The sequence below is a fragment of the Macaca fascicularis genome, chromosome 14 (genome assembly GCF_037993035.2).
Source record: "Macaca fascicularis isolate 582-1 chromosome 14, T2T-MFA8v1.1".
NCBI classification, from domain to species: Eukaryota; Metazoa; Chordata; class Mammalia; order Primates; family Cercopithecidae; genus Macaca; species Macaca fascicularis.
The window spans coordinates 31,980,808-31,994,728 of record NC_088388.1 but is presented as its reverse complement, the minus strand read 5'-3'; the positions used below and the strand labels follow the sequence as shown (position 1 = coordinate 31,994,728).

Sequence of the window (13,921 nt, the reverse complement as noted above, 5' to 3'; positions counted from 1 at the left end):
TCTAAATGACAGAGGTTGAATTTCATCTGCAAATTTTCTTGAAAAAACTCACTGCTGTCCGTTTCACCTGGACTATGATTTATCAGGAAAGCAAAAGTAACAACTAATATTCATTGAGCACTTACTATTGGCTAGGCACTTATCTAAGTGCTGAACTTGAATTTCTTATTTAATCCTTATAGCATTCCCTTAAGAGTGGTTACATTTTGCTCTCACAAATGTGTAAATTTTATCCTGTTTATACTATTATCTCCAATTAATGTAATAACAATGGCCATCTTTTAAGCTTGATCAAGAAACTGATGTGCAGAGAGTTTCAGTAACTTACCCAAGGTCACTCAGCTAATGAATGGCGGAGTCAGGATTTGAACCCAGGCAATCTGCTTTTGAAACTGCCACTTTTCCCCCCCACACTGTCCTGCCTGAAATCGGTATTGTACTGCTTTGGGGTATAAAGCGGAATAGAGGCACTTTCAGGAATTGTTTAAATATGCCTCTTGGTTTTTATTAGCACACTACTAGATGTCTGTTGGATTTTGTTCAGAGCTGCCTTTTGCACTTGGGATTTCAGACACTGTGCAATAAAACCTTGCCAGTTTCCCGGGAATGAATTATAGGAGAGCCAGCCTACTTAAGGGAGAAGTCTGGATTAAAGAGTGACTCCATACATTATTAATGATCGTATGGCTTCGCATGCGATAGCACACTTCCCTCTGTTCAGATCTGTGGTCCGCTTTAATACTCAAGGGTGGTAGAGGTAAAGCAGATAGGATTATCTTCATTTTTCAGATGAAAAAATTGAGATTCAGAGTTCAAGTGACTTGGCAAAGTCACACATGTGCTATTATACATAAAGCTATGCAAGAATGGAGTGAAGGGGTAACCAAATATTTCTAGGCAGAAGGTGATCCACAGGACAGATTTAATGTATTAATTGAGTTGTTTCTCATTTGCAGCATCCATTGGCTTAAAATTCATGGTCTAAAATCTTTGAAAGAGGTTTGTTCTTAAACACCTGTTTACATGTTGTTTACAGTCTTCGTTTTTCTGAGCAAGTCTTATCTGTAGAGATTCTGTAGCTGGATGGAATTAACATGGATTCTGATTTTGCAGACATGGAAGTAATGATGGGGATTTGAATTAACTCTTGTTTATTAGAAAGCTAAGTTTGGTCCCATCATTGTACTTTGCTGCCTGTCATCTCTTAAATCCATGGTTAGAGTCACACTTCACTAGAAATATGACTGCAAATCTGTTTCCTCTTTGCAGCCTGTGCAAGGCTTTGATTATGCCAAGCAACACCTGGGCCAGCAAGGGGCAGATGAGGAGGTCATCCCTGTGACTCAGGAGACGGTGGTCCTCCCACTGCCCATTAGAGATGCTCCTCAGGAAAGAGACGTCGCTCAGGATGGAAGCACCATCAAGACTGCCAAATCCACTGAAACCAGGAAGAGGTAGGCATGGGGCTGCCTTCTGCCTCTCTGTGTCAGCAAGAGAAATAATTGATGATGAGAAAAGCTGATGCCCTAAAGTTAATTGCACGGTTCTCTTTAAAAATTCCCCTTCATGCTGATTTTGAATATTTGAAAAGATACTAAAGGAGATGATGAGAATCACAATACCTGCTTAGCCTGGGCCACCCTTTGTAAGGTTTTATGTTGCTGATAACCACAACATCAGAGATTTAGTTCTTATATTTACTATAGCAAATTTAGCACTGATGTCACACTTACATTTTAAACTTACATTAAGAGCAGTGCCTTTGATTCAGTATAGCTGTATTTTATCTGGCAGTTTCTCAATAGGGGTTTCTGATTTCAGCCAAAACCATATATTTAGTTTATATTATAAAGCAGAGCACTTTGACAGACATCCCTTTAGGACTACAAAAATGTGTAAGATTGTTTGTGACCCCAGGAGTCTCATGATGGAGGAGGCAGAGAGATAAATAACTGGAATACCGAGCATGAGGTTCGGTGCCTGTACTGGAGACTGCAGGGCTGTAGCAAAGACAGGAGGAAGAACTTAATTCTGAACAGGGAAAACCTCGTGGAGAAGGTTATCCTTTAGCTGAGCCTTGAAAAGTGAGTGGGATCTGAATAGTTGGGAAGATATAAGGGCATCTAGTCTAAAAAGAGTGAGGAGAGAAGAGGCACATGTATGTCCTCTAAACGGTGAGTGTCCCCAGAGTTTAGAGTTCATAGTGCCTGGGTGTAATGAAGAATGAAACCGGAAGATAGATTAAAATTTTGGAAAGTCTTGACTGCCTGGCTAAGGCATTTGACCTTTATTATCTAGGCAATGGGGAGCCACTGAAAGGTCTTTCAGAAGACAGCAATGTTAACCTATATGTTAGAAGGATACTTTGATGGCAATGTGGATGAGGGATGGGAGAGGTTAGTTTAGAAGCCAAGAGACTCACTGTAAGGATAGCCTTATAGAGATAATGAACCCTATGGCAGGCCCTGTTGGCTGGCTAAACCGACATGCATTGCCAACTCCCTTCTTCCTTGTTGCCTGAGACCACGGTAGAGACTGAAAAAGCTACATCATCCATGTCTCCTTCCTTTGTCCCCTCCCTTTACCTAACATGTGTATTGATCATTTGCTGTTTATCAGGCACTGGGGATATTGCTGTGAACAAGACAAAGTTACTGTTCTTGGGCAGCTTACAATCTGGTGAGGAGAGATAGATAATAAACAAATAGAGAAACAGGTAAAATCTATCTATTTCTGGATCAGGTGGTGATGAGTACAAAGAAGAAAACTAAAGCATAGTTAAGGGATAGAGAAATGGAGAAGGAGACATAGTGCTATTTTAGCTAGGAAACTAAGGAAGACTTCTTTGATAAAGTGACATTTGAGAAAGACCTGATTGAAATGAGGTATAAACCACAAGGTTATCTGCAGGAGGAATGTACCAAGCAGATGAAACAGTATGTGCATCGCCCAGAGGAGGGAACATCTTGACATGCTTAAGGAAAAGCGGGATCAAGGGGGCTGGCATGAACTAGGGAGGAAGTGGTGGCAGATGAGGCCGGCAAGTTGCTGGAGGTTGATTATGTCAGGCTTTACAGACCAAAGTCAAGACTTGGGATTTTATTGTGAATAAAGATCAGATGTCATTGGGGGGTTTTGAGAAAAGCAGTGACATGATGTGACTTGCAGTTTTAAAGGCTCACTTTGGGCTGGGTACATGGCTCACACCTGTAATCCCAGCACTTTGAGAGGCCAAGGCAGGAGGATCACTTGAAGCCAGGAGTTTGAGACCAACCTGGGCAACCAAGCAAGACCTCATCTCTACAAAATAAAATTATATAAAAAATATTAGCCAGGTGCAGTGGTGTGTACCTGTAGTTCCAGCTGCTGGGGAGGCTGAGGTGAGAGGATGGCTTGAGTGCAGGAATTCAAGGCTGCAGGGAGCTGTGATTGTGCCACTGCACTCCAGCCTGGATGACAGAGCAAGGCCTTGTCTCAAAATAAAATAAAATTAAAATAAATACAACAGGCTCAGTTTGGCTACTGTGTGGCAAACAGATTGTAGGGATGCAGAGTAGACTCAGGGAGACCCTTTACAAGGCTACCACCATGACCTAGGTAAGAGACAATGGTGTCATCGGAAGGTGTGAGAGGTGGTTGGAGTTTAGAGATATTTTGAAGGAAGAGCTGAAAAGATTTGCTGATAGATTCTTGTGGAGTGACAGAAGTGGAGAGGAGTAAATTTGCCATATATTGTGCTGGCGGATACTGGAGGAGAAGTAGTTTGTAGGGGATGGTCAAGAGTTTGAGTGTGGACATGTTACATTTGAGATGCTCATTAGATATATGAGTGGAGATGTTGAGAACTCAGTTAACCTTGAGTCTGGAGTTTAGAGGAGAGGTCCAGGGTAGAAATATAAATGTAGGAGTTGTCAGTGTGTAATTACTCTGTGAGACTGGGAGGGATCACCTAGGAGAGTACAGATAGAGAAAAGAAAAGATCCAGGAACTGAACCCTGGAACATTGTCATGATTAGAGGTCCAGCAGATGAGGAAGAATTAACAAAGAAAAAGGAATAGTGTCAGGAAGAAGGGCATGAGAAGAATCAGAAGAACAAAGAGAGTAAGATCCAAAAAGCCAAGAGAAGGAAGTAATTTGAGAAGGAAGGAGGGATCATCTGTATCAATTACCCACATTTTGTACTGGAATCAAGCAACAAGACTGTGTATTTTCTTCCAAGAACCCTTGGTACCTCAGAAAGAGGTACAGAGGAACAGAGGGTTGAATTTCAGCTTGTGTAGGAAAGAATGTTGGGGCATGTGGATTAGTTATCTATTGCTCCATAACAAACCACTCCAAAGCTTAATAACTTAAAACAACAATTTTTTTAGCTCATTATTTTGGTGGGTCAGCACATTGGGCTGAGCTCAGCTGGATGGTTCTTCTTGTCTGAGCTAGGCTTGGCTGACCTTAGCTGCACCTGCTTATACATCTCCAGTCAGGTGACAGATCAGCTGGGCTGACTTGTTGATACTGATCTTACCAGGAATACCCCAGGTAGCAAGGGCCTTTGTCCATGTGGTTTCTCATCCTCTAGCAGGCTAGTCCTGGCTTTCTCACAATGTGGTTGCAGGGCAGCAAGGAAAAAAAGCAAACAACAACAACAAAAAAACACCCAAAGCATAAGCATTTCTCAAATCTTTGCTTGTGTCATGGTTGCTACTGTCCTGTTGGATAAAGCAAGTCTCATGGTCGAGTCCAGACTCAGCATGAGAGAAGAGTACCCAAAGCTTATTGACAGAGATGTATGAACAAGTTAGGACCATTACTATAATCATGCACCCAACATGAGAGAGCATAAGCAGAGCAGAGCCGAAATGTACAGAGAGGCAATAGATGATTTACCTGAATTGACTTGCAAGTAGTATTACCTACAGCTATTATTCTCATCATGAGCTTTGCCAAATACAACAAAGGCTTATTAATAACTTATTTATCACCTATTTAGAGGACACTGAAAAGAAATAAATAGTGTTACTAAAATTAGGATATGAACATAGTACTTTCAGGAAGAATAAAAATTATTTTTCACCCATTCTAGTTGAATAATTTAAATTGCGTAAAGTTTCCTTTAATTTTTTTTTAGAATAAGCACTTCTTGGATTAGCCAGGAATCTACTCTTGCTAATCACATTCAATTACCCCCAAATTTTTAATAAGAAATATTAACTGAGGAAACAAATACAGATGAAGAAGATAATATGTATATTCCTGAAGGATTTCTATATTTGCTTCGTAATTTTTTCTTTTTCGAGACAGGGGCTCATTCTGTTGCCCAGGCTGGAGTGCAGTAGGCAGATCTTAGCTAACTGCAACCTCTGCCTCCCGGGTTCAAGCAATTCCCCTGCCTCAGCCTCCTGAGTAGCTGGGATTACAGGCGTGTGCCACCATGCCTGGCTAATTTTTGTATTTTTTTGGTAGAGATGGAGTTTCACCATGTTGGCCAGGCTGGTCTCAAAGTCCTGACCTCAGGTGATCTACCCACCTTGACCTCCCAAAGCGCTGGGATTACAGGCATGAGCCACCATGCCCAGCCACTTTCATAATTTTAGCATGAAAATATAATTTTACTAAGGGCTGGTTAGATCATTGCCAAAGCTGTAAGAGAAACTTCCTCTCTGTTGAAGTCCAGCTGACCACGGGAGCCTCTGATCATTTGAAAGATTTTCAAAACATCAAATTCAAGAGAAAACCCATTATGAATCCTATGTTTCTGGCTTCCCCATCTTGCCACATCATTTTTCTCATTCCTGCTAGATAAAGACAGCCTTCCCTCTCAGAATGGGTCTGTTAGATGATCCAAGAAGTTTCCCAAGTGAAAACCAGGAGAAACCGGTGGTTTGATGGTTATTAAGATACCTCAATTTTTATTAATTATTTTAACACTGGACTCTGAGGGTTCAGTCACTTCCAGACAGCCAGATGGGTGTTCTGGGTCCTTTTCCTCCAGTGTAGGGTCTTGGTGAGGCTATTTTATTGGTGCATGACTGAGATTGTTGGGCCAGGATGGAGAATAAACCACTTACAGCTGTTTGCAAAGGGCAGTTCAGTGTAGTGATTGGCCATGATTCATGCCATGTTCAGCAGTTGATTCATCCTCAACCCGAGAATGTTCTTCCAGGCTCCATGTCCTCAGAATGGGTACTGTTGCATTCAGTAGCCTCAAACTGCAGCCTCGCAGGTGACACTTTCTTGCTTTCAAAAACTTTTGTTACTGTCATGTGAGTAGACACGCATGCACAAACACACATGCACAAATCTCTATTTTTGAACAGAAGTTTTGACTTGATGACTCTGTGTAAACATGTCTATAAACAGAAGCAAAGAGTAAAGCAGAGTCGGGTTTTGCTACAGAAATTTGCTCATTAACACCTTTCCATGGAGTGAGAGGAGCAGCCAGAAAATTGTTTCAGGATCAAATGAGGGAAAGGGTATGAAAATGCTACAAAAACCATTCAGGCCAGGCTCGGTGGCTCATGCCTGTAATCCCAGCACTTTGGGAGGCCAAGGCAGATGCATCACTTGGGGTCAGGAGTTTGAGACCAGCCTGGGTAACATGTTGAAACCCCAGCTCTACTAAAAATACAAAAAAAAAATAGCCTGGCATGGCAGCGGGCACTTGTAATCCCAGCTACTCTGATGGCTGAGGCAGGAGAATCGCTCAAACTCGGGAGACGGAGGTTGCAGTGAGCCAAGATTATACCACTGCACCCCAGGCTGGGTGACAGATCAAGACTCTAAAAAAATCAATCAATCAATCAGTATTTTGTGAATGTGAAGTAGGTTATAAAAAGCCTTTCCCTTTCCTATTTTTTTTTTTCTGGATGTAAATTAAAGCCTTTTGTCCCAATTGTCCTAATGCCGCCAGTTGGGAGAGTAGGTGCCATTCACCAGGAGAGTCCAGAAACAATCTAGGGGTGTGTGTCTTTTGTGTATGGGTGTTTGCACAGCCAGCACTCAGCAATCAAATAGCTGTTGGGTAAATAACATATACTCAACAAGTTAGTACCTATCCTTGTTTTCACAGACTACATTCTTTTATTACTCATTTTATATGATGTTAAAAGGTTAGGTGAGAAAGATTGTGATCGAATAAATTTGGAAATGTTGGGTTAAACGAAACCAGATGAATCTCTCTGTGACAGAACTGATCAGTCTTTGATATGCTAAGGTGCATTAGGAATCTCCAAAGAAGGAATATAGTGAGCATTTCCTACATTTAGGGAACTTTGGCGAGGAATGTCCCACTTGGCTTTAGTGTGCCGCGGAATGCTCTTGGCAGATACTGCCTTATCCCATAGATATCTCGACTTTGATTGTTCATGGCTTTTAGGGTGCCAAAGTGTACAGACTGAGAACTCGAAATTCCCAGGGGAGGCAGAGAGGAGAAGGGAGGAGGAGGGAGAAGGGAGGAGGAGGCAGAGGAGCATCCGGAAGGATACACAGCTTCCAGTTGAGAAGCTGCTCGCCTACTGATGAAGTGCATTTATTCCAGACAGTTCTCCATTGTCAGGGATAGGTGTCCTTATTTTCTAAATTTGGACGATTGACAATAGAAGAACAAGAGGCCTCTAGACACCTGCCTCCCGCTTGTTTCCCACAGAGGGGAGACGATCAGTCTTTATGCTCAGCCAGACCCACGGGCTGGCATGGTCTGAGGCCAGAGGCAGCGTGAGTCTCAGTGGGGGCTCTCCGGATCCCATTCCCCCACAGAGTTCCAGAAGATGAGAGTCCCCGCCCTGAGGAGGGAAAGAAGGCTGAGTGACTCGCCCTGTGTGAAGGGCTGCCTTATCTGGGGTCATTGTATGGGAGAGCAAAGGGAAGGTGTTCTAGGGTGTGGGAGGAGGGGGAGCCCTGGCTTCCAGGGCTGATTTGCCGCTTCTCAGCTCTGTCCTGGACAACACACTTCACTTCCATGAGCTTCATGTTCCTCACTTGCTAAACAAGGGTGGCAGTCACCAAATCAGTGGCTCATAATGATCCATTAGCAGTTTTAAAAGCTCTCAGCAAAATCCTTGGTACACAGTAGGTGACCCTGGTGGGGAGCTGTTGGAGGGCATGGGGTGCTATCTTAGAGTCTCCACATACCTGTATGTCTGGCACAGAGTGGATGAATGAAACGTATTTCCTGAATGAACAAATAGCTCAAAATCAAAATGTAAGTGGGTAGTAGTTGCCACAGTTAGAGAGAGAGAGTATGTTTGTGTGTGTGTGAGAGAGAGACTGACAGAGTGAAGCCCCTAGTGATGGGGTATTATGCAAAGAATAAGGCATAGTTGAGTTTTTGCTATGGAAATTTGCTTATTGATGCCTTTCCTTGGAATGAGAAGAGCAGCCTGAAAACTGAAAATTGGAAACGGAATGTTTTGTAGTCAAAGTCTATGTAGTAAAGACAATAGCCAAAGAGAACCATGTGTGATACATGTCCCTGGAAATGCCCATGTAATTTAAACCCTCTGCAACACTATCCAGAGTGCTGGGTATTAAAAAGAGGGCATGCTGCATGGATGCCACCCTTGCCACCATTCCCATGGTCACGGCGGGGTGGTGGTTAATGAAACAGAGATGGACACCCAGGGCAGCGCTCACTGAACTCTACAGGCTGAGCACTGCAAAACGGACTTCTGAGCAGCCAGCTTCTTAACCCACACTGTAGTATGGGTGGTTTTGTTTTTTTCTTTTTCTGTATCGTTTCTTCTTTGTCCGTTAAACTGGAATGAAAGGCTACAGACATTAAACTGTGCAAATAAAATAACCTTGAGAGGCGGCTGCTCTAGTTGAAACTTACCGTCTCCCCTGTTGCTATGGTTACCTCCAGCAGGTCGCCCAGTGAGAATGGCTCTGTCATCAGCAACGAATCAGGAAAGCCCAGCTCAGGGAGACGCTCACCCCAGAATGTAATGGCACAGCAGAAAGTGACAAAGGAGGAGGCAAGGAAGAGAAATGGTGAGAAGCCTTCCCGCCAAGAACCACCCCCAGCCACTCCCACGCGTGCCTGCACACACATGCATGCACATGTGTGCGCACACTCACACAGCCACTGGGCTCTGACCCTCAGTCGTTCTTTCTATTCTGCCCCACAAGGGCCAGAAGTCTATATGTACCCCTTGGATTTTCACCTTACCCCTTCTCTGAATTATCCTGTCTCACTTCCTCTTTCCCTGTTCTTGTGAAATTGTGCAGTTCCTTAGGAAAAACTTTTTACAGAATGAATTGATGTTTGCTTAGAGGTTTTTCTAATTCTCTAGTTAGAAATCCTCTTTAAAAATTTACAATTTCTAATCACGTGAATTGATGCAATTTCTTGCATCAGGTCCACTAAGGCAGCAGATCTCTGAAATAATTGCTCATCTTGGAGATTCCTCTCATTTTCCTGCCCTGACTCCCCTGATAAGTTTCATGGGTTCATTCTGTGCCACTGAGTCCAGATATTGCAACTCCACTTCTCCCAGGAAAAAACTAACCCAAAGCAATAAAGAAACAGATCTGTCATCATAAAAAGAAGAAAAAAAAAAAAAAGCTTTACACTTCTGTCTTAATTCTCCAGGGAAGCTAAACTACTTAGTTTCTCACACAGATCTCTCCTTTCCTGTAAGGATTGACGTTGGGGTTTATTTATCAGTCATCTGAGCACCATAGCTGTGGAGTGGCATTGTCCATAGATGGCCTCTGTCAACATCATTGTGCGGCTCCCTCTCCTGTTCCCACCTTGGTTCTGACTCTCATCTCCATGTGGCCCTTCTGTGTGTGATACTGGGTTACTGGGGCCAGAATTCAAGTACCCAGCACTACTGATTTCAGATCAGGGAAAAGTCCTTTTGGATTTTAATGGGTTGTAGGTGGAGCCTTACAGAAATGCCAGGTGAAAAGCTAAACCCTCTGGCACCTTGCTTATCTGCACTTCCCTTTCAAAGGAATTTGTGTAGTTCAGGGACTCTCTCTTGAAGCTAGTGTTGGAATTTTTTTTGTTTTCAAATGTCACTTTTATTTCTTTTTTTTTTTCCCCTAACTGAAAAAGTAAGAGCAGAGGAAAAAAAAAAAAAGAAATAATGATACAGTGGATTTGTATTCTGTAGGGGAAATGTGCTCCCTGTTCCCATTTTCAGCTATTATATAAAGCACTTGTTTAAACTGTCATACCTATTTGGTTGTTGAAATTTTTTCTTTCCCTGAATTCTGCATGCGTGTAACACAGAGGCTGTGCTTTCTACATCAGAATTGGGGTGTGACCTGTGGAATTTTCCTGAAATATCTGCCCCACCTGGGACCACTAGACATCCTGCCATCAGCTCTGTCGAGTGAGCACGCAGTCAGAGGTGCTCTAGATCTTGGAAAGGGAGCTTGAATTCAGCAACTTTCTTCTCTTTCTTCCTAGGATGAGGTGCTAAGAGAGATGGGTAGAGAGAGTGAGGGGACAGCAGAGACAATGAACAGTGAAGCCATATGGGGAAGGTTGTTTTAACTAAATATTGTGATGGCCATCGCAACCTATCCAAGATGGTGCTGCCTGCCCTCCCAGCTCCGCCTCCTCCCTCTCCTCCTGCCCTTTCCTTCCTTCCTTTCTTTATATACTTCCTGGACATTTACAAGGTCAAATCAGACTACTCACTCCTCCAGATGCCCCACCCACCCACCCCACTCCTCAGAGGACCCCAAATAACTCAATGTGTGTCTTTCTCTGACCTTTTTACTATGCATATGGCAACACACATGTATCTTTGTTTTTTGTTGTATTGCTTTGTTTTGTTTTATTAAATGGAATCAATGTGTGTATTGTTCTATGCCCTTTTTCTTGCTTTAAACTGTGCCATACAAGGCTGCTTTCTTTATGAATACACATTTGCAAAGTGATGTCTTTCCCCTTCCCTGCAAATAATGCATAGAAGATGAGAGAGTGGGGCTGGTTCCTGACCCCAACACTCCCCACTTAGCTGGTGAGATTCTGGCCTGCTCTAGATGTCCCTGCTGACCTTGCCCATTTCCATTTCTGCTTGTCTACCCTCTCTGCCTGCCTCTTTATTCTATTTAGGTCACTTTGATTATTTAAATATAAGGCTCAGAAATAAAACAGGTGGGTGCATGAATGAAACGCAATTACTATGCCAGGTTGAGGTTTTTGCTTGTTTGCTCTATTAAAAAGCCATCCTTCCCAGGGTTAGAGTGCTTGCTTGGTTGCGTTTTATTTTTGCCTAAAGTAAATCCAGTGAATTTGGGGGTCTGGTTGCTTCTGTTTCACTGTAGGTTTCTATTCTGTAAGGTTTTAGGTTTGAAATTTTCCAATAGAAACAATAGAACCAACTTGTCTCATGTAAAACTCAACAGACATCAGAATTTTAGGATAGACCCTTATGAAAACCTACACTTGTTCTTTTTATCAGAGGGTTCCATTTTATCATAATCCTAGGTTAGAGTTTACCAATAAAATCAATAGTGTATTTTATTGCATTGGAAGATGAACCAAAGGAAGGAAGGAAGAAAATAACATTGAATGGAACTGTGGAATTGTGGAGGAAAAAAAATGTCTATTTTCATCACTTTGCCAGCTTGCAAAAAGTATTGGGTCATTCTGGCTCAGGGTCTCATGAGGTCATAGTCAAGATGTTGGCCTGAGCTGTCATCTAAAGTCTTAACTGGCAAAAACCAATAGATGTGGGCATGGACATGGTGAAAAGGGGAGGCTTATACACTGCTGGTGAGAATGTAAATCAGTACAACCCCTGTGGAAAACAGTACAGAGATTCCTTAAAGAACTAAAAGTAGATCTACTATTTTATCCAGCAATCAATCCCACTCCTGGGTATCTACCCAAATGAAAAGAAGTATTATATGAAAAAAGACACTTGCACATGCGAGTTTATAGCAGCACAAGTCACAATCACAAAGATAGGGAACCAACCAAGTGCCCATCGACCAATGAGTGGATAAAGAAAATGTGGTATAAATAACTCATGGAATACACTACTCAACCATAAGAAGGAATGAAATAATGTCTTTTTCAGCAACTTGGATGGAGCTGGAGGCCGTAATTCTAAGTGAAGTAACTCAGGAATGGAAAACCAAATACTATATATTCTCACTCATAAGTGGGAGCTAAGCTATGAGGACACAAAGACACAGCGAGTGATATAATGGACTTTGGGGACAGAGGAGTGGGTGAGAGGGGGGTGAGGGATAAAAGACTACATATTGGGTGCAGTGTACACTACTTAGGTGATGGGTACACTAAAATCTCAGAATTTACCACTATAGAATTCATCTTTGTAACCAAAAATCCCTTGTACCACAAAAGCTATTGAAGTTTAAAAAAGAGAAAAATGAAAATAAAAAATACAGTCTTGATGGCGGCTTGCAGGATGGTCAGTCATGGCTCTTGACAGGGGACTTCAGATCCTTGCCGCATGGACCTTTCCATAGGACTGCTTCAGGGTCCTCAGAATGTGGCAGCTGGCTTTCTTTAGAGTAAGTGATCCGAGAGAGCAAGGTGGAAGCCATGATTGACTGATTGATTGATTGATTTTTACGACTAAGCCTTGGAAGTTACACATTGTCATTTCTGCAGTTTCCTATTGGTTACACAGGTCAGTCCTATTCATCCTGGGTATGAATATCAGGAGGTGAGAATTCTTAGGAGCCACCTTATTGGCTGGCTCTCGTAGATGGCTTGTAATAGCAAGTGTCCAGGTGGCAGATAATGGTGGCCAGGCCAGAGCTGCCCAGCAAAACTATACTCTAAAAATATAGATGCATCTGGTAACACATTCAAATAGAGATTTTCCTCTGTCATTGGCTGCTTGGTGGCCTGCTATTTGCAAATCAGCCCACAGAACTTAAAAAAAAATCCAATTATAACCCATTGTTACACTCTGAAGTGTTTTAGCCACTTTGTAAAAATAACAATTTACTTGGCTTAATTTGACAAATCTTCTGTGATTATGATAAGTGACGGAATGATACAAACTATGTATTTCTCAATAATTTAAATAACATCCCAGTCTCTTGAGCAGACAGGAGGAAAGATGAATACACTGCTATTACATTCATATTTTATGTAACACCTCTTTTGCTCCTAAATTGTATACTGGTTTAGTCATTTGAATAGGCTTAATGTATCTCTTGCCTAGCCATGCTCAATAAGCTGTCATTCTTATAGTTACTTAATGGGAATATGCTTTAAGAACAAGTAAATCAGCAAGAAACCAGGAGCTCTGGAACTTCCGTCAGCTTAGTTATGGAAGCTCAAGGCAGACTGGTGTCTTTTAGCAATTGCAGCAGAATTATCTGTCAGAAGGGAGGATTAATTTAACAGAGCATAGGTAGAAATGCTTCTACTTAATTAGGGGAGTTGTCTGTAGCTTTAAATTAGTTTCTCTGGCGGAATTTTCATAGCTTTCTTTTATTTTAATAGAAGAAACCAAAACCCAAATCACTGGGGAAGCAACCTTCAGAAGGGGGGAAAAAAACAATGTGTCAGCCACTATAACTGTGGCTTGTTGACCAAGGAAGACTTGTTACTTTAACATCTTGTAAAGATTGGTAGCATTGGTGGCTGAACCTGAACTGAATGCTGTTAGTCTGAGGATTGTCAAATTTAAAGGGTAGTTACAAGGTTTAGCCAAACTCACTTTTCTCACTTCTAACTGAAACATAGAGAAAGACGTTACTTTTTAATTTTTTTTCAACTGTGTTATGTCATAGTTTTGAAAGAATGGTCCTTACTGTTTAAATTCAAATCTCTACAGTTCTTTCCTACCCATTGATAAGGCAACGGAGGGATAAATCATACAGATCTTAAATTTAAGGGAAAACTGCTAGCAATAGCGAGCGCTTGTTGGCACAGAAGCAGATGCTGTCATTTCTGAGGTTGTTTTGAGTAAAGTAATG

At 42.1% G+C, this 13,921-nt stretch overlaps 1 protein-coding gene across 10 annotated transcripts in view; it reads left to right on the top strand.

Annotated features, from left to right (window-relative positions):
• Positions 1-13,921, top strand: part of KIAA1549L (KIAA1549 like) — a 292,279-nt gene that overhangs the window by 214,627 nt on the left and 63,731 nt on the right. For 6 of the 10 annotated variants that reach the window (XM_065528331.1, XM_005578244.3, XM_045371660.3 and 3 more), the window contains 2 exons: positions 1,270-1,454; positions 8,859-8,986. In XM_065528331.1, the coding sequence (XP_065384403.1) occupies positions 1,270-1,454; positions 8,859-8,986 (313 nt within the window). The remainder of the gene's footprint in view (positions 1-1,269; positions 1,455-8,858; positions 8,987-13,921) is intronic. The other 4 variants (XM_074013979.1, XM_074013977.1, XM_005578243.5 and 1 more) reach the window with 1 other exon arrangement.